The sequence below is a fragment of the Chelonia mydas genome, chromosome 6 (assembly GCF_015237465.2).
Source record: "Chelonia mydas isolate rCheMyd1 chromosome 6, rCheMyd1.pri.v2, whole genome shotgun sequence".
Taxonomy (NCBI): domain Eukaryota; kingdom Metazoa; phylum Chordata; order Testudines; family Cheloniidae; genus Chelonia; species Chelonia mydas.
Window position 1 is genome coordinate 11,110,061 of NC_051246.2, and position 16,771 is coordinate 11,126,831.

At 63.9% G+C, this 16,771-nt stretch overlaps 1 protein-coding gene across 1 annotated transcript in view; it reads right to left on the bottom strand.

Moving 5' to 3' along the window:
* Positions 1-3,327: 3,327 nt before the first annotated feature.
* Positions 3,328-16,771, bottom strand: part of ITGAL (integrin subunit alpha L) — a 31,110-nt gene continuing 17,666 nt past the window's right edge. Inside the window, exons 12-30 of the mRNA XM_027834585.3 lie at positions 16,545-16,693; positions 15,170-15,307; positions 14,825-15,028; positions 13,942-14,072; positions 13,591-13,751; positions 13,284-13,435; positions 12,920-13,045; positions 12,718-12,791; positions 10,677-10,818; positions 10,177-10,284; positions 9,797-9,876; positions 8,393-8,479; positions 8,158-8,233; positions 7,755-7,865; positions 7,313-7,399; positions 6,521-6,628; positions 5,830-5,925; positions 5,481-5,591; positions 3,328-4,755 (exon numbers count right to left, since the gene is read on the bottom strand). Of these exons, the coding sequence (XP_027690386.2) occupies positions 4,609-4,755; positions 5,481-5,591; positions 5,830-5,925; positions 6,521-6,628; positions 7,313-7,399; positions 7,755-7,865; positions 8,158-8,233; positions 8,393-8,479; positions 9,797-9,876; positions 10,177-10,284; positions 10,677-10,818; positions 12,718-12,791; positions 12,920-13,045; positions 13,284-13,435; positions 13,591-13,751; positions 13,942-14,072; positions 14,825-15,028; positions 15,170-15,307; positions 16,545-16,693 (2,288 nt within the window). The 3' untranslated portion in view covers positions 3,328-4,608. The remainder of the gene's footprint in view (positions 4,756-5,480; positions 5,592-5,829; positions 5,926-6,520; positions 6,629-7,312; positions 7,400-7,754; positions 7,866-8,157; positions 8,234-8,392; positions 8,480-9,796; positions 9,877-10,176; positions 10,285-10,676; positions 10,819-12,717; positions 12,792-12,919; positions 13,046-13,283; positions 13,436-13,590; positions 13,752-13,941; positions 14,073-14,824; positions 15,029-15,169; positions 15,308-16,544; positions 16,694-16,771) is intronic.

Genomic DNA, 16,771 nt, shown 5'->3' on the forward strand with positions numbered 1-16,771 from the left:
GTGTCTGAGGGGGACAGGAAGGGAGGTACATGTCTGGGGGGGATAGGAAGGACGGTACATGTCTGGGGGGGACGGGAAGGGCGGTATGTGTCTGGGGGGAACGGGCGGCGGGGAACGGGAAGGACGGTACGTGTCTGGGGGGGACGGGAAGGACGGTACGTGTCGGGGGGGAACGGGCAGCGGGGGATGGGAAGGATGGCACGTGTCGGCGGGGACGGGCGGTGGGGGACAGGAAGGATGGTACGTGTCTGGGGGGGATGGGTGGAGGGGGATGGGAAGAACGGTACGTGTCTGGGGGGGACAGGAAGGACGGTACGTGTCTGAGGGGGATGGGAAGGGAGGTACATGTCTGGGGGGGATAGGAAGGACGGTACATGTCTGGGGGGGACGGGAAGGGTGGCATGTGTCTGGGGGGAACGGGCGGCGGGGGAGGGGAAGGACGATACGTGTCTGGCGGGGACGGGAAGGACGGTACGTGTCTGAGGGGGACGGGAAGGGAGGTACGTGTCTGGGGGGGATGGGAAGGACGGTACGTGTCTGGGGGGGACGGGAAGGGCGGTATGTGTCTGTGGGGAACGGGCGGTGGGGGATGGGAAGGGTGGTACGTGTCTGGGGGGGACAGGAAGGATGGTACGTGTCTGGGGGGAGGGAAAGGGAGGTACGTGTCTGGGGGGGAGGGGAAGGGCGGTACGTGTCTGGCGGGGACGGGAAGGGCGCTACGTGTCCGGGGGGGATGGGAAGGGCGATACGTGTCCGGGGGGGACGGGAAGGGCGGTACGTGTCCGGGGGGGACGGGAAGGGCGGTACGTGTCTGGCGGGGACGGGAAGGGCGGTACGTGTCTGGGGCGGACGGGAAGGGCGGTACGCGTAACCCAGGGAGAGCAGCGCTCTTTCCCCCGCGAGCAGCGGCCAGGGCACGTGTTGGCTGGTGGAGCTCGTCGTGGCGCTCAGAGCGTGGGGTCTTGTGCCTTCAGATCCAGCGGTCTCATGTTGAAGCCCTGCTGCTGCCAGCCCCGCTCCAGCCCCTCTCGTCTGAGGCCTGGCTTCGCGGCTGAAATCGCCCAGCCTCTTCCTCGGAGCCCTGGCTTGAGCAGCGGGTGCTCTCCCCATGTCGCCCGTGCTGGCCCCGCTGCTGTGCTGCAGGGAGCAGGGCGGGGGCCCCATAGGGAATGTTTTCCCCCTCCAGTCAGTGCTGACCTCGGAGCCCTGCCAGGGGGCGCGGAGCTGCTGTTTCTCAGGTGGGACATCGGACTGAGATCCTGACTCGTTTACAGCCATTAAGAATCCCCAGCGTCAGGACATCAACCTCCCCTCACCCCCCCGCAGTCTCAGTGGCGTACGGGATTCTCCACTTCCTGGCCCAAACCGTTGCTGTGCTCTATTAATATTGCTTTTTGCAACACACTACCCCAGAGGTGGCTGCATTTCGCTGGAGATGTGAAGGGAAACCCCTCTTGGGTCTGGAGCTCGACACTAACAGGGGGGTTGTAGAACGTACCTGATGGCTGTTTGAGAGCGTTAACTATGTGTGTGGAAAGCGTTATAATCACTAGTATTTTATTAGCCCAGTAAGAACTGGGCTCAGCGTACGATTGCCGCATTTAAAGAGACCAGCCAGGGAGGCTTTTTGTGTCCAACACGCTTTCCAGACCCTTTCTCCTGATTTCCTAGCAATTTGTATTACTCGCTAATTCCCGGCTAGGTGATCAGTGCCACCCTGTTGGGGCCCCTCTTCCCACCTCCCCAGTCCCAACGCTCTGCATTCACCCAGCTCTGGCCCTGGAGTCCCCATTGCCGGGGCAGGGGTTATAACTATGGCCCTACCTAAATCAATGGCCACGAAAAACGTGTCACGGCCTGTGAAATCTGGGCTTATGTGAACTTTTACCCTATGCTATAAAAGTATCCTATAGTACAGGGTAACTGTAAACAGAAGTACACAGTGCTTCTCAAACTGGGGTTCCCTACCCAAAAGGGGGGCGCGAGGCTATTGTAGAGGGGTCACGGTATTGCCACCCTTACTTCTGTGCGGCTGCTGGCTGCAGCGCTGCCTTCAGAGCTGGGCACCTGGCCAGCAGCTGCTGCTCTCCAGCCACCCAGCTGTGAAGGCAGCACAGAAGTAAGAGTGGCAATACTGTGACCCCCTACAATAGCCTTGGGGACCCCCCTTTTGGACCGGGACCCCCAGTTTGAGAAACACTGAGTCTTAAGGGCTTTGCATGTTTATCTTTTGCTGTTTTTAAAAGCACATTCATGTTTTGTTCCAACACCATGAAATTTAAGATTTAAATTTCTGAAACAGGGACATTCAAGATTTTTAAAATGCCATGACTGTGAAATTTACGAAAATGGACTGTGAATTTGGTAGGGCCCTAGTTATAACAGCCCCGTATGTGTCAAAGAAACAGCCTGGCCTGGGGGTTTCCACAGTTTGTAGACAAGAGATTTACCTCACCTGGAAATTGGTATTGACCCATGTGGGTTAAAGATCAGCCCCCTCGCAATGGAAATTTAGTGCGTGCCTGAGAGAGACACCCACATGATCCCAGAATGGCTCTTCCTCCCCTCTAGTGTCTGGACTGAGTACGGAGGGCCTTTAGCTCAGGCACCAGAGATGGGTGCGTATAGGTGCCAGGGTTCAGCCCTGCCAGCGGACGGAGCAGTTGTTGCTTGGGGGTCAAAGCAAGGGCCCTGCTCCCATGAAATTCCACCAAAGCTGGGGTACCCTGGCGGTGGATGTACAAAGAGAAGTAGGGCTTTGGATGCTCAAAGGCACACCTAACCTGCACAAAGGACACCTGGGGGGAGCTTAGGACTGGTCGCTCGTTAGCAGCCCACTGGTTAGAGCACTCCCGTGGGATGTAGGAGACCTAGGTTGGAATCCCCCCTCTCCCTGACCGGCAGCAATGACCTTAAACCACATCTTCCCAGGGGAGTTCCCTAGCCGCTGGGCTATAGAGTGTTCTAGTGTGGGAATCCCTCCCACTGAAGCTTTTCGCTTGGTTTAAATAGTTATGGCAGCAGGGGCTTGAACAGGGGGGGCTTCTACATCCCAGGTGGCTGCTGGCTATCATGGGGTGATCATTCTCTGGGTTTTCATTAGAAAGGGCTCACCTGGCTGAGGCACCTAACAAAAGGAAGATCAGCTTTCCTTCCCTGTATCAGGAAATTCTTGATCCTCACCCTGCCACTGCAAGATGGATTCATAGATTCCAAGGCCAGAAGGGACCATTGTGATCATCTAGTCTGACCTGTGAAATCACGGGGGTGGGGGGTTGGGGGGGGAAACAGGTCAGAGACCTTCCCCGAAATAATTCCTGGTCAAACTAGAGAAGATCTTTTTTTTTAAAAAAATCCAATCTTGATTTAAAAGTTGGCAGGGTAGAGAATCCATCACAGCCCTTGGCAAATTGGTCCAATGGTTAATTGCGCTCACTGTTAAAAACTGACACCTTATTTCCAGTCTGAATTTGTCTAGCTTCAACTTCCGGCCTTTGGAACTTGTTATACCTTCTTCTGCTAGATGGAAGAGCCCACTAACAAATAGTTGTTCCCACTTATAGACTGTGATCAAGTCACGCCTTAACCCTCTCTTTGTTTGAGCTCCTGAAGTCTCTCACTGTAAGGCAGGTTTTCTAATCCTTTACTCATTCTCGTGGCTCTTCTTTGAACCCTCTCCAATTTATCAACATCCTTCTGGAATTGTGGGCACAGGATTCCAGCTGTGGTCGCCCCAGTGCCGAATACAGAGGTAAAATCACCTCTCTACTCAGAGGCCTCTGAGAGCAAGAGCAACTTCAAGCGAAGAACAGGGAAAGCGAAAATCCACGGGGCGATGGAAGCATCAGCATACAGTGTCGCATACTCGCAGAAGACAGATACATCAGTAAGTGCGTGAGGTGATAAATAGATGAGCATTCTAGTCGGCTCCAGGAACGGAGAGTTCACGAGTGTAGGGGCTGGGCCTAGATTAATAGTTGACAGTCACTATTAAAGCCATGTTCCCAGTCACCTGTTGAAGTTGATGTGGTCCACAAATGCTTTCTTACATGCCATGTCTGGCTGCCCAGAAGCACTGGCCCTTGGTGAGCGTGGCGCTAATTCAGGGACGTGCTGGTCGCCTGACTGCAGTCGCTGTTCACATCTCATGGGGATTTTTTTCCCCTCTTTGTCACTGAGGTGGATGGGGCAGCTGCTGAGGAGAGGCGCTGGCCAGGAGGCCTGGAGAAACGATGTCCTTCCCTGAGCGCAGGGGGAGCTGCCCAACACACGCTGCCCCTGTGCCTCGCCTTAGCCTGGGGGAGAGTGGACCTTGGTATCCATGGCCCGCTCTGCCCCCCGGTCTCTGTGCTGTGGCTGCCGGCGAGGGGGGCTCAGGTCCTGGGGACACCTGTTCCATCAGGAGTAGGATGGAGCCACCCCCGCCACAAGGACAGGGATAGACATGAGTCTGCAAAGGCATAGCTGCTGTGATCCTCCTTCGGGCCACTGGGGGACACTGGCGAGGGCAGGGCCCCGGCTGAGCATGAGGCAGTCCTAGGGGCAGGTGGGGATGGAGGGAAGAGAAGGAGATCTCGGATTCATGGTCCAGGGGGTGGGAGGGTCTGGTCATTCACTGGGAGCATCTGTGGTGAGTGCCTCCTTACAATCTTCACCTGCCTTTTCCTCACTGCTGACCTCTGCAGGTGCCGCTCCGTTCCCAGCCGCTGGCTCATGGTCCATCATGTCCTTGTAATTACGCTTGAAGAAACCACACTGCCAGGAAAAGGAAAAACCACCACTGATTGACTAGGGGACTAGAGAAACTCTCTCTGACCCATGCTGTGGTTGAATTGGAGCTGGTGCCCACCCTAGAGGGGAAAGGCCCTGTGTCCCATTCCCTGCCCCCCGAGCCAGTCATCTCCCGTGCCCTGGGGTCGGATTGGAGCCAGTGCCCCCGAGAAGGGAAAGGCCCCATGTCATGGAATATCAGGGTTGGAAGGGACCTCAGGAGGTCATCTAGTCCAACCCCCTGCTCAAAGCAGGACCAATCCCCAATTTTTGCCCCAGATCCCTAAATGGCCCCCTCAAGGATTGAACTCACAACCCTGGGTTTAGCAGGCCAATGCTCAAACCACTGAGCTATCCCTCCCCCCACAAAGCAAGCGGAGGCCCCATTCTCTCCTCTCTGTGACAGCCAGGTCCTCACTGTGGTTTCAACTGGGACATGGGATTCTTTTTCAGTTCCTCCCCTTTGCTGTTGGAGAGCGTTGCCTCCACCCCAGAGGTGGACGCATCTCAGGATGAGCGCTAAGGAGGTGACGCGGTCCCTCCAATGTCTGCCTGGGGCTTTGGGATCCCCTGGGGGAAATGTTGCTGGAGAAAGATTAAGCGATTTTATTGGCTGCTTCAGCAGGGAAACTCAGCACCCGGCGGGCTGCAATGCACCACCTCTGAGTGAGCTGGAGTCCTATCGCCCAGCCAGTCCCTGCCCATCTCACCTTGTACAGGACGACGATGATCACGATCAGTAGAAGCAGCCCCCCTACCCCGCTGCCTATGTAGACGTAGAGGTAATTCATCACGTGCAACAGCTCCACCTCCGTGGTGACCTGCAGGGGCAGACACGGCATACCAGGAAATGCAGACGGGGCTGTAAGGGGGAAACCCCACCTGCCTCTGGGGAGGGGGGACTCAGTATGTGGGCTGAGCAGCCCTTGGGGAGGAGCCGAGCCCAACAAGACAGTTTGGGCTGGGTGGTGGGCACCGAATCCCAGACACAGGTGGGGAGCAGGGCAGGGAAGTCCCAGCTGCTCGCTGCGGGGGGGATTTCACAGCCAAGATTATTACCTGGGATTGTGTGAATTCGTCGCTGTACTGGCTGACATATTTGCTGGTGTCGAAGCTGAACCACAGGGCAGTGCAGAACTGGGACCGGGAGGAAGTCTGGAGGGAGAGCAGGACACCAGGCCTCAGACACACTGGCCCCCCAACCTGTAATCTCATGGTGGGGGGCAGAGCATGAGATGGGTCGATCCCGCCTCCATAGGGCAGCCTCACTGGCGCTCTCTGCCTTTCTTGGCACCTCTGGGGGGCATGGAGGCATCACACCTCACCTTCACACTAACCCTGGAGGGTGCTCAGTCCCCCGCCAGGGTCCACGCTATGGACAGGGCTCGAGGAGGTTTGACCTGTGAGATCAAGAAGCTTAATCTCTACAGCAGCTCCCAACTGAGAGCCCCCTTACCCAGGGGGGCCCAGCGGAAGAGCAGGAAACTCAGCCCTGCCCCCAACAGAGACATCAGGCCAGGGTGAGGGGCTCAGTCTCTTTGCTGAGGGGTAGCGTAGGGCTTTGGATTCCCTCCCCTGCCCCGAGCCAGCCAGTCTCTCCACCTGGGACTGGAGCAGACCTGGCGCCCCCTAGAGGAGAAAGGCCCCGAGTCCCATTCTCTGCCCCCGTGAGCCAACCTGGCCTGGGGCTGGCTCAGTGATGGTGCCCCCTAGAGGAGAAAGGCCCTATATCTTCACACAGAGCCCTGACCTCAATTTTGCCAGTAACCGACAACTGCCCGATGATGGTGATGTAGAAGGGAGCATATATCTGGCCCAGGTTGCACTTGTAGATTTGCCAGTCTCCGGATGAGCAGTCCTAGGAAGAAACACACCAGCACAAGGTGGGGAGAGGGTTCTCCGGAGAGCCGACGCGCGGGAGCATGGACACAAAGGGACCCGAGAGGTTCCTGGGGCCAGTGAGGGGTGGGGACCTGGCTCAGGGAGAAGAACGGGGCTGTTGGCTCCAACGGGCCTGGCAGGCGGGGACCCGGGCAGGTTTCACACACAATGTAGAGCAGGCTGGGCTAGTGCTGGGACGGGAGACAGCATGAAAACCCAAGCAGCGGGTTGGAGGGTCAACAGGAGGCATGCGCCCCTTTCAGTCAGTGCTGGCCCCTATGCCCCAGCATGGTGCTAGGGGGCGCTGTGCTGCAGGGAGCAGGGTGGGGGGCTCAGTAGAGGGTACTGCCCCCTCACAATCGGAGCTGACCCCACTGTGGTGCTGCTGAAGGTCTTTCAAAGTCAGCGCTAGTGTGAGATCCTGGGCATTAAAGATTCCCTGACCCTTTCCCCCAAGGGTGGGGCTGTTAACCTTGGTGTCCTGGCCACATTACAGTCTGCATGCTGCACCGCGCCCTGCCCCAGAGGTGGCTGCATCGCAGCGTCAGGCGAGGGACCCCTGTATAAACAGTCCCCATGCCCTGCCCCAGAGGTGGCTGCACCTCCGCACCGGGCGAGGGATCCCTGTAAAGGTCTTTGGGCTGAGGACAGAGACGCCTACCTTGAGAGTGCGGAAGGGGACGCTGGTGGCGTCTGTCTCTTTCGTTTTCCCGTCCGTGGCAACAGGATCGCAGGTCATACTGGGGTCCTGGGGGAGCAGGGGAAACCCAGGAGATTCCTCCACATGTAACGGAGTTTGTAGAGCATCTGACTGACAGCCCCGGCTGTGTCCTGTATCCTAGCCCGCTGCTACGGGGTGCTGTGCCCCGGTGGGTCCTAGCCATGGCCCATCTCCTGTCCTGGCACTGGGGTGCTGTGTCGTGGGGCCTCCCGCCTCCCCCCCGGCACTAGGGGTGCTCTGCTGCGGGGGCCCCCGGCTGTGTCCCACCGCCCCCCCCAGCACTAGGGGTGCTGTGCTGTGGGGCCCCCGGCTGTGTCCCACCTCCCCCCCCAGCACTAGGGGTGCTGTGTGCCCTGTCTCCACTCCTTCACGCTGTCCTCACCGTCTGCACGCCCAGCAGCTCCCAGGCGAGCCCGGCCGGGAACTCCCGCGGCACCATCACAAAGGCCGTCACCTCTGGCTGTTGGAAAGGCCCTGGCAGCAGGTTCTCCACCTGCCAAAGAGAAGCGCCGAGAGCAATGGGGACGAGGCCGCGGACCGGGCCCTTGTGGCCAGGCCATGACCCGGGCCACAGGGCACGAGGGGAGGGCGGGGGATTCACGTCGGGCGCGGAGGGGAGGCCGGGGTGTGGGGTGTGGGAGGCGGGCGACGCAGGAGGTGGGGAAGGGAGCTGTGGAGAGAGGGCTGGGGCAGTCTGGGGGCAGTGTCACGGGGCTGGAGGGGAGGGCGCCCCCTGTCAGATCCCGGCCAGCACGGCACCCCCCGCCCCTTGCCCAGCCCCTCACCTGGTACACGTGCTGCACCGTCTGGCTCTCTGGGTTCAGGGAGCTGAAGCTGACGTACTGGGTGGACCTGTCCGCTCTGTGAGGGGGAGGGAGGGATGCTGGTGAGCACAGAGAGCAGGGCTGGCCCCGACCCACAGGTCAGGGGCGCAGAGAGGGTTTGGCTTAAGGCACGAGGAGCCAGGACTCCTGGGTTCTAGCCCCAGCTCTGGGAGGGGAGAGGAGGCCGGTGTCTTACCCCTTGGTGATGATGTTTATGGGGTATAGGACGGGGATCCTCAGCGAGTGTCTGTTATTCACCAGGGTCCCGTTCATCTCATTGTCACTGGGGGGGCGGGGGGGTGGGGGGGGGTGGATGGACAAGAAGGAAACACGTTATAGCCCCCTGCAGCCACCCCCGGTCCCGAATGAGTCCCCGCCCCATACGCCAGCGACATCCTCCTGGCAGGCACCGCTATTGATAGTACCTGAAACCACAGACATCCCCACGTGCTTTACAGGCTCCAGCCCTCGCCCGGCGCTGAGATGCGGCCGCCTCTGGGGCGAGGCGTGGGGGGTGTTTATACCGGGATCCCTCGCCCGGCGCTGAGATGCGGCCGCCTCTGGGGCGAGGCGTGGGGGGGTGTTTATACAGGGATCCCTCGCCCGGCGCTGAGATGCGGCCGCCTCTGGGGCGAGGCGTGGGGGCTGTTTATACCAGGATCCCTCGCCCGGCGCTGAGATGCGGCCGCCTCTGGGGCGAGGCGTGGGGGGTGTTTATACCGGGATCCCTCGCCCGGCGCTGAGATGCGGCCGCCTCTGGGGCGAGGCGTGGGGGGTGTTTTATACCGGGATCCCTCGCCCGGCGCTGAGATGCGGCCGCCTCTGGGGCGAGGCGTGGGGGGTGTTTATACCGGGATCCCTCGCCCGGTGCTGAGATGCGGCCGCCTCTGGGGCGAGGCGTGGAGGGTGTTTATACAGGGATCCCTCGCCCGGCGCTGAGATGCGGCCGCCTCTGGGGCGAGGCGTGGGGGGTGTTTATACAGGGATCCCTCGCCCGGCGCTGAGATGCGGCCGCCTCTGGGGCGAGGCGTGGGGGGTGTTTATACAGGGATCCCTCGCCCGGCGCTGAGATGAGGCCCCCTCTGGGGCGAGGCGTGAGGGGTGTTTATACAGGGATCCCTCGCCCGGCGCTGAGATGCGGCCGCCTCTGGGGCGAGGCGTGGGGGCTGTTTATACCAGGATCCCTCGCCCGGCGCTGAGATGCGGCCGCCTCTGGGGCGAGGCGTGGGGGGGTGTTTATACAGGGATCCCTTGCCCGGCGCTGAGATGCGGCCGCCTCTGGGGCGAGGTGTGGGGGGGAGTTTATACAGGGATCCCTCGCCCGGCGCTGACATGGGGCCGCCTCTGGGGTAGGGTGCAAGGACACAACCCAGCTTGCTTCGGGCGGTACAGTGGGGAACAGCTATGCTCCCCGTGACACAGGACACGACCCCCGACCTCTCAATGTCCAAGCTAGGGGGGGCTGTGGCCCGTGCAGCTGCGGGGGGCGCCTGTGGCCTGTGTTGTGGGGCTGTGGCCCATGCAGCCAGGATCACAGGGATGGCCCCAGAGGCAGCTCGGTCCCGGTTCTTAAGAGGCTAGTCCAGAGCGCTGCGCCCACCTGCTGGCCGTGACGTCCAGCTCCAGCCACTCGCCCCAGGAGCTGTTGGTGAGAACGTCAAACAGCAGCTGGAGCAGAACCTGCGCAGGGCGAGGGAGAATAGTCAGCGCTGACTGCAAGGGGAGAGCGCCCCCTACTGGGCGCCCCCCGCTCCCTGCAGCACAGCGCCCCCTGCTGAGCGCCCCCCAATCCCTGCAGCACAGCGCCCCCTGCTGAGCACCGCCCCTTCCCCCGCTCCCTGCAGCACGGCGCCCCCTACTGAACGCCACCCCTTTCCCTGCTCCCTGCAGCACAGCGCCCCCTGTTGAGTCCCCACCCCACTCCTTGCAGCGCTGCGCCCCCTAGCACCCGTATGGGCCTTGGGGGCGGCGCTGACTCACCCGGCTGTTCGCCCAGTAGATCGGGTGGCTGACGTTACACGAGAGGTTCCTGAAGTTAATGTCTGGAGTCTCCAGGCCATTGCAGCTCACGCTGGCCTGGACGCTGGACTGTGGGGGGGAAACACCAATGAGAAGTAAGCGGGGCGGGGGGAAGGAGGAAGGACCCCAATCCTGGCCAGCAGTGCTTGTGAGACCAGTCAGGAAACAAGACCCCCCCAGAGACAGCCAGTCCCCGGACACCCTGGGGCCGGGTCGGAGCTGGCACCCCGAGATGTGAAAGGCACCATGGCCCATTCCCCACCCGCTTGAGCCAGCCGGTCCCCTGCCCTGGGGCCCAATCAGCGACGGTGCCCCTTGGAGGGGAAAGGCCCCATGGCCTGTTCCCCTGCCCCACGAGGCAACCAGGCCGCCCTGAGCTTGGTCCAGCTTAAAGCTGTCCCAAGTGTCACCAACGCCGGGGTGTCTGCCTGAGTCTGCTGAGAGCCTGAGCCCCCTCCTACCTCCAGCACCGAGGCCTTGCGGAAGGACAGTCCTGGCAGTTGGGGCAGGTGGACAGCTGTGTGGTAAGCGTCTTCCCCGCGATTGGTGAGCTCCACCACCACCCGCAGCTGGGTGGAGGGCGACACCAACAGCTGCGGCGACCTACCGGAAGAGGGCAGGGGTGAGAGACCCAGTTAGCAGCAATTCCCCGCACTGGGCACCAAATAATGTGAGGGGCAGGGGTTTGCAAAGGACCCAGGTGTCCGGGGAATGAGCGGTACATGGGAGCAGACCCCGCCCCTCCGTCCCATGACTGGATTTGCCGCCCCTTCCCCAGATACATGAGCAGGATGAGCGGGGAGCTGGGCAGGGGGCAGCGGGGGAGGAGGACGTAGTCGGTGGGAGCAGGGCGAGGGGAGCTCTCAGTCCCTCCATGGTGATTAAAGGGTTAACAGAGCCATGGGCTGAAGGGGGAAGTATTAGGGGAAAGCGCCGATACTGGGGCATTGGGGTCATCAATGACTGCAGGGGGAGTGTGCACCCCGCTGAGCCTCTGGCCCCGCTCCCGGCAGCGCGGCGCCCCCTGCCGAGCCCCCCTCCCCCTGCAGCCCAGAGCCCCCTGCTGAGCCCCCGCCCTCCCCCTGCAGCCCAGCGCCCCCTGCCGAGCCCCCGCCCTCCCCCGGCAGCCCAGCGCCCCCTGCCGAGCCCCCCTCCCCCTGCAGCCCAGCACCCCCTGCTGAGCCCCCATCCTCCCCCTGCAGCCCAGCGCCCCCTGCCGAGCCCCCTTCTCCCTGCAGCCCAGCGCCCCCTGCTGAGCCCCCGCCCTCCCCCTGCAGCCCAGCACCCCCTGCCAAGCCCCCCTCCCCCTGCAGCCCAGCTCCCCGTGCTGAGCCCCCCTCCCCCTGCAGCCCAGAGCCCCCTGCTGAGCCCCCGCCCTCCCCCTGCAGCCCAGCACTCCTTGCCGAGCCCCCTTCTCCCTGCAGCCCAGCGCCCCCTGCTGAGCCCCCGCCCTCCCCCTGCAGCCCAGCACTCCTTGCCGAGCCCCCTTCTCCCTGCAGCCCAGCGCCCCCTGCCAAGCCCCCGCCCTCCCCCTGCAGCCCAGCGCCCCCTGCCGAGCCCCCGCCCTCCCGCTGCAGCCCAGCGCCCCCTGCCGAGCCCCCTTCTCCCTGCAGCCCAGCACCCCCTGCCGAGCCCCCACCCTCCCCCTGCAGCCCAGCACCCCCTGCTGAGCCCCCGCCCTCTCCCTGCAGCCCAGCACCCCCTGCTGAGCCCCCGCCCTCCCCCTGCAGCCCAGCGCCCCCTGCCGAGCCCCCCTCTCCCTGCAGCCCAGCGCCACCTGCTGAGCCCCCGACCTCCCCCTGCAGCCCAGCACCCCCTGCTGAGCCCCCTTCTCCCTGCAGCCCAGCGCCCCCTGCCGAGCCCCCCTCTCCCTGCAGCCCAGTGCCCCCTGCTGAGCCCCCGCCCTCCCCCTGCAGCCCAGCACCCCCTGCCGAGCCACCCTCTCCCTGCAGCCCAGCACCCCCTGCTGAGCCCCTACCCACTCCCTGCAGCCCAGCACCCCCCGCCGAGCCCCCCTCTCCCTGCAGCCCAGCGCCCCCCGCCGAGCCCCCGCCCTCCCCTTGCAGCCCAGCGCCCCCTGCCGAGCCCCCTTCTCCCTGCAGCCCAGCGCCCCCTGCCGAGCCCCCCTCTCCCTGCAGCCCAGCGCCCCCCGCCGAGCCCCCGCCCTCCCCTTGCAGCCCAGCGCCCCCTGCCGAGCCCCCTTCTCCCTGCAGCCCAGCGCCCCCTGCCGAGCCCCCGTCCTCCCCCTGCAGCCCAGCACCCCCCGCCGAGCCCCCCTCTCCCTGCAGCCCAGCGCCCCCTGCCGAGCCCCCGTCCTCCCCCTGCAGCCCAGCACCCCCCGCCGAGCCCCCCTCTCCCTGCAGCCCAGCGCCCCCTGCCGAGCCCCCGCCCTCCCCTTGCAGCCCAGCGCCCCCTGCTGAGCCCCCACCCGCTCCCTGAAGCCCAGTGCCCCCTGCTCAGCCCCCGCCCCGCTCCCTGCAGAACGGTGCCCCCCTGCTGTACCTATTCTGGTGGAAGCGGATTTGCAGATCGGCGTTGCACACCCCGTCCTCCCCACAGTTCTTCTCGAAGGGGATCTGCAACAGAGAACAGAGCCCGAAAGTTAATACCAGATCAGCTGGACTGGGCTGGCCGCCTCCCAGATCAGCCCCGGAGCCCAGCCAGCCCCACAGAGCCGAGCAACGCCAGGCCGGGCTCCCCTCACCTCTGTCGCTGACGAGTTGTACAAGGGGTTCAGCACCGGGCTCGGGGTCCTGCTCAGGCCACCGTCCTCTTGGAGGGCAAAGTGCAGCGAGATCTTGATTGCCGTGATGTAATCCTCAATGCAGTTCTGAACAGAGAGTGATCGCTGTGTAAACGCTCCACCCCAGAGGCTGCTGCAGCTCAGTGCCGGGCAAGGGATCCCTGTCTAACCAGTCCCTGCACCCCACCCCAGAGGTGGCCACATTGCGGCACTGGGCAAGGGATCCCTTGTATAAACAGCCACCGTGACCCGCTCCCAAGGCAGCTGTGCTATTATCCCAATGGGTTAGCCAGTTCCCGCTGCGGGCCACGGGGTGGGACCTTACTGATATCTGGATCATCTCTGTTTTGCAGTCCTTCTCCTCCGAGATCTCCATGGTCCCAGACGTGTTCCTCTGCCCATTCCCAAACACCCCTCGGCTCCTCATGCGATTGGCGTCAATCTCCAGCCAGTAGGTGAGGTTGGCAGAGAGAGGCTCTGGCGGGAGAGAAGCGGGGGAATGCATAAAGGTTGGAGTACGGGTGAGTGGGTTAGAGCAGGAAGAGCTGGGAGCCAGGACTCCTGGGCTCCAGCTCTGGGAGAGGAGTGGGACCTAATGGGTTAGAGGATGTGGTTCAGACCCTGTCTCTGACCTTGGTAGCGCTTGGTGGCTCGGCTGGCACTGAAGCAGACGTTGAGGGTAATCTCAACACCCTGCCGGGAGGAATCACGCCCTGAACACTCCACCTGCTTTACCGGGATTTCCTTTGGCGAGAACGACATTGTGGGGACCACCGTCAGGATGGGCCGGGAGCTGGGGAAACAATGGACAGTGTCAACCAGCACCCCCTAGAGGAGAAAGGTCTGGTGGCCCATTCCCCACCCCTTGATCCAGCCAGTCCCCCTGCCCTCAAGCCAGACGGGACCCAGCAACCCCTAGAGGGGAAAGGCCCCGTGTCCCACTCTCTAGGAAGAGAACCCAGGAGTCCGGGAAACAGCTTCACCTCAGCATGATCACCTCTCCTAGAGCCCCAACGGTGAGGTCTGATAGCCCGTCCCCACTGAGGTCCATCTGTCCATGAATGGATTGGCCAAAGTATTTCACACCAGGAGAGAGTGTCGCGCCCTCAATTCTCTGTGGAACACGGAGCGGGGGGAAATCACGACAGTATGAGAATGTGAATGCTGGATTCTTGCAGCACAGGGCCCCCATAGTGCCAGGAGATGGTACATGGCCAGGACTCCCCATAGCACAGCACCCCCTAGTGCCAGGCTGGGAGATAGGCCATGACTGGGACCTCCCTCATGGCACAGCACCCCCTAGTGCCAGGCTGCGAGATAGGCCATGACTGGGACCTCCCTCATGGCACAGCGCCCCCTAGTGCCAGGCTGGGAGATAGGCCATGACTGGGACCTCCCTCATGGCACAGCACCCCCTAGTGCCAGGCTGGGAGATAGGCCATGACTGGGAGCTCCCTCATGGCACAGCGCCCCCTAGTGCCAGGCTGGGAGATAGGCCATGACTGGGTTCTCCCTCATGGCACAGCGCCCCCTAGTGCCAGGCTGGGAGATAGGCCATGACTGGGACCTCCCTCATGGCACAGCGCCCCCTAGTGCCAGGCTGGGAGATAGGCCATGACTGGGACCTCCCCCATGACACAGCGCCCCCTAGTGCCAGGCTGGGAGACAGGACATGGCCAGGACCCCCATGACACAGTGCCCCCTAGTGCCAGGCTGGGAGACAGGGCATGGCCAGAACCCCCTGCGGCACAGCGACCCCTAGTACCAGGCTGGGAGACGGGTCATAGCCAGGACCCCGCACAGCACAGCGGCCCCTAGTACCAGGCTGGGACATGGGGCACAGCGCCCCCTACTGCCGCTCCTGACCTGGCTGTAGTGTGTGTTGATCTCCCTGTGGTGGCCGTTGTATATATAGACAGCGCCCTGCTCCTCGCTCTCCAGAGGTGCCCCCACGGCTACGTCAGCCCAGCCGTCCCCGTTCAGGTCAGCCAGTGCTGTGATGGCTGCGCCGAAGCGGCCCAGGGGGTTCCCCGTGGCTCCCTGGAGCACGGAAGTGTTGGTGAGCCCGGCCTGGGGAGTGAGCACGGAAAGGTTAGATACAGAGTCAGTGTCCCCCCAGCAATGCCCTGGGAACCCCTTAGGGAGACCCTCCTGCTGGGGAGACCCCCCCCCATCCTCCACGCTCCTAGCCCCAGGGTCCCCCTTACTCACCTGGTCCAAGCGATAGATGTGGACCCTGCCCCCACTCCTCTCCTCATAGTACAGGGGGGCCCCCACAAGAAGCACGTCCGTGTCCCCATCCCCGTCCACGTCCACCGAGCACAGAACTGACCCGAAATAGGAGCCAATCTGCAAACCAAACGGCGGGTGGGGGTCAGAGAGGTAGGGAGCAACCACAGCGCCCCCTAGTGAGCCTCTCACTGCACCCAGCAGACCGGCGCCCCCTGCCGAGCCCCCGCCCGCTCTCAGCAGCACGGCGCCCCCTGCTGAGCCCCCACCCGCTCTCAGCAGCCCAGCGCCCCCTGCTGAGCCCCCCCCCGCTCCCTGCAGCCCAGCGCCCCCTGCTGAGCCTCCTGCCCCCTCCCTGCAGCCCGGCGCCCCCTGCTGAGCCCCCCACCCGCTCCCTGCAGCCCAGCGCCCCCTGCTGAGCCCCCCCCGCTCCCTGCAGCCCAGCGCCCCCTGCTGAGCCCCCACCCGCTCTCAGCAGCACGGCGCCCCCTGCTGAGCCTCCTGCCCCCTCCCTGCAGCCCAGCGCCCCCTGCTGAGCCCCTGCCTGCTCCCTGCAGCCCAGCGCCCCCTGCTGAGCCTCCTGCCCCCTCCCTGCAGCCCAGCGCCCCCTGCCGAGCCCCTGCCTGCTCCCTGCAGACCAGCGCCCCCTGCTGAGCCCCCCCCGCTCCCTGCAGCCCAGCGCCCCCTGCTGAGCCCCCACCCGCTCCCTGCAGCCCAGCGCCCCCTGCTGAGCCCCCCCCGCTCCCTGCAGCCCAGCGCCCCCTGCTGAGCCCCCCCCGCTCCCTGCAGCCCGGCGCCCCCTGCTGAGCCCCCACCCGCTCCCTGCAGCCCAGCGCCCCCTGCTGAGCCCCCGCCCGCTCCCTGCAGCCCAGCGCCCCCTGCTGAGCCCCCCGCCCGCTCCCTGCAGCCCGGCGCCCCCTGCTGAGCCCCTGCCTGCTCCCTGCAGCCCAGCGCCCCCTGCTGAGCCCCCCCCGCTCCCTGCAGCCCAGCGCCCCCTGCTGAGCCCCCGCCCGCTCCCTGCAGCCCAGCGCCCCCTGCCGAGCCCCTGCCTGCTCCCTGCAGACCAGCGCCCCCTGCTGAGCCCCCCCCGCTCCCTGCAGCCCAGCGCCCCCTGCCGAGCCCCCCTCCCGCTCCCTGCAGCCCGGCGCCCCCTGCTGAGTCCCCACCCGCTCCCTGCAGCCCAGCGCCCCCTGCTGAGCCCCCACCCGCTCCCTGCAGCCCAGCGCCCCCTGCTGAGCCCCCCACCCGCTCTCAGCAGCCCAGCGCCCCCTGCTGAGCCCCCCACCCGCTCCCTGCAGCCCAGCGCCCCCTGCCGAGCCCCCGCCCCCTCCCTGCAGCCCGGCCGTCCCGGTCTCACTTGGTTGCCCCTGATGTGCTGAGTTTCTGTCCAGTTGGAGGTGCGGGGGTCGATTTCAAACACGAAAACCCTCCCAACGTGCTGATAGCGGGGGGCTCCCGCGGCGCAGAGAGTTCTGTTCTGGTGCTGCATGGATTTCACCGCGTAGCCTGGGGGGCAGGAAACCTCTCCGGATGAGAGGGGGATGGGCAGGCCTCTCTAGCCCTGCCCATGGGGGTGCAGAGGGG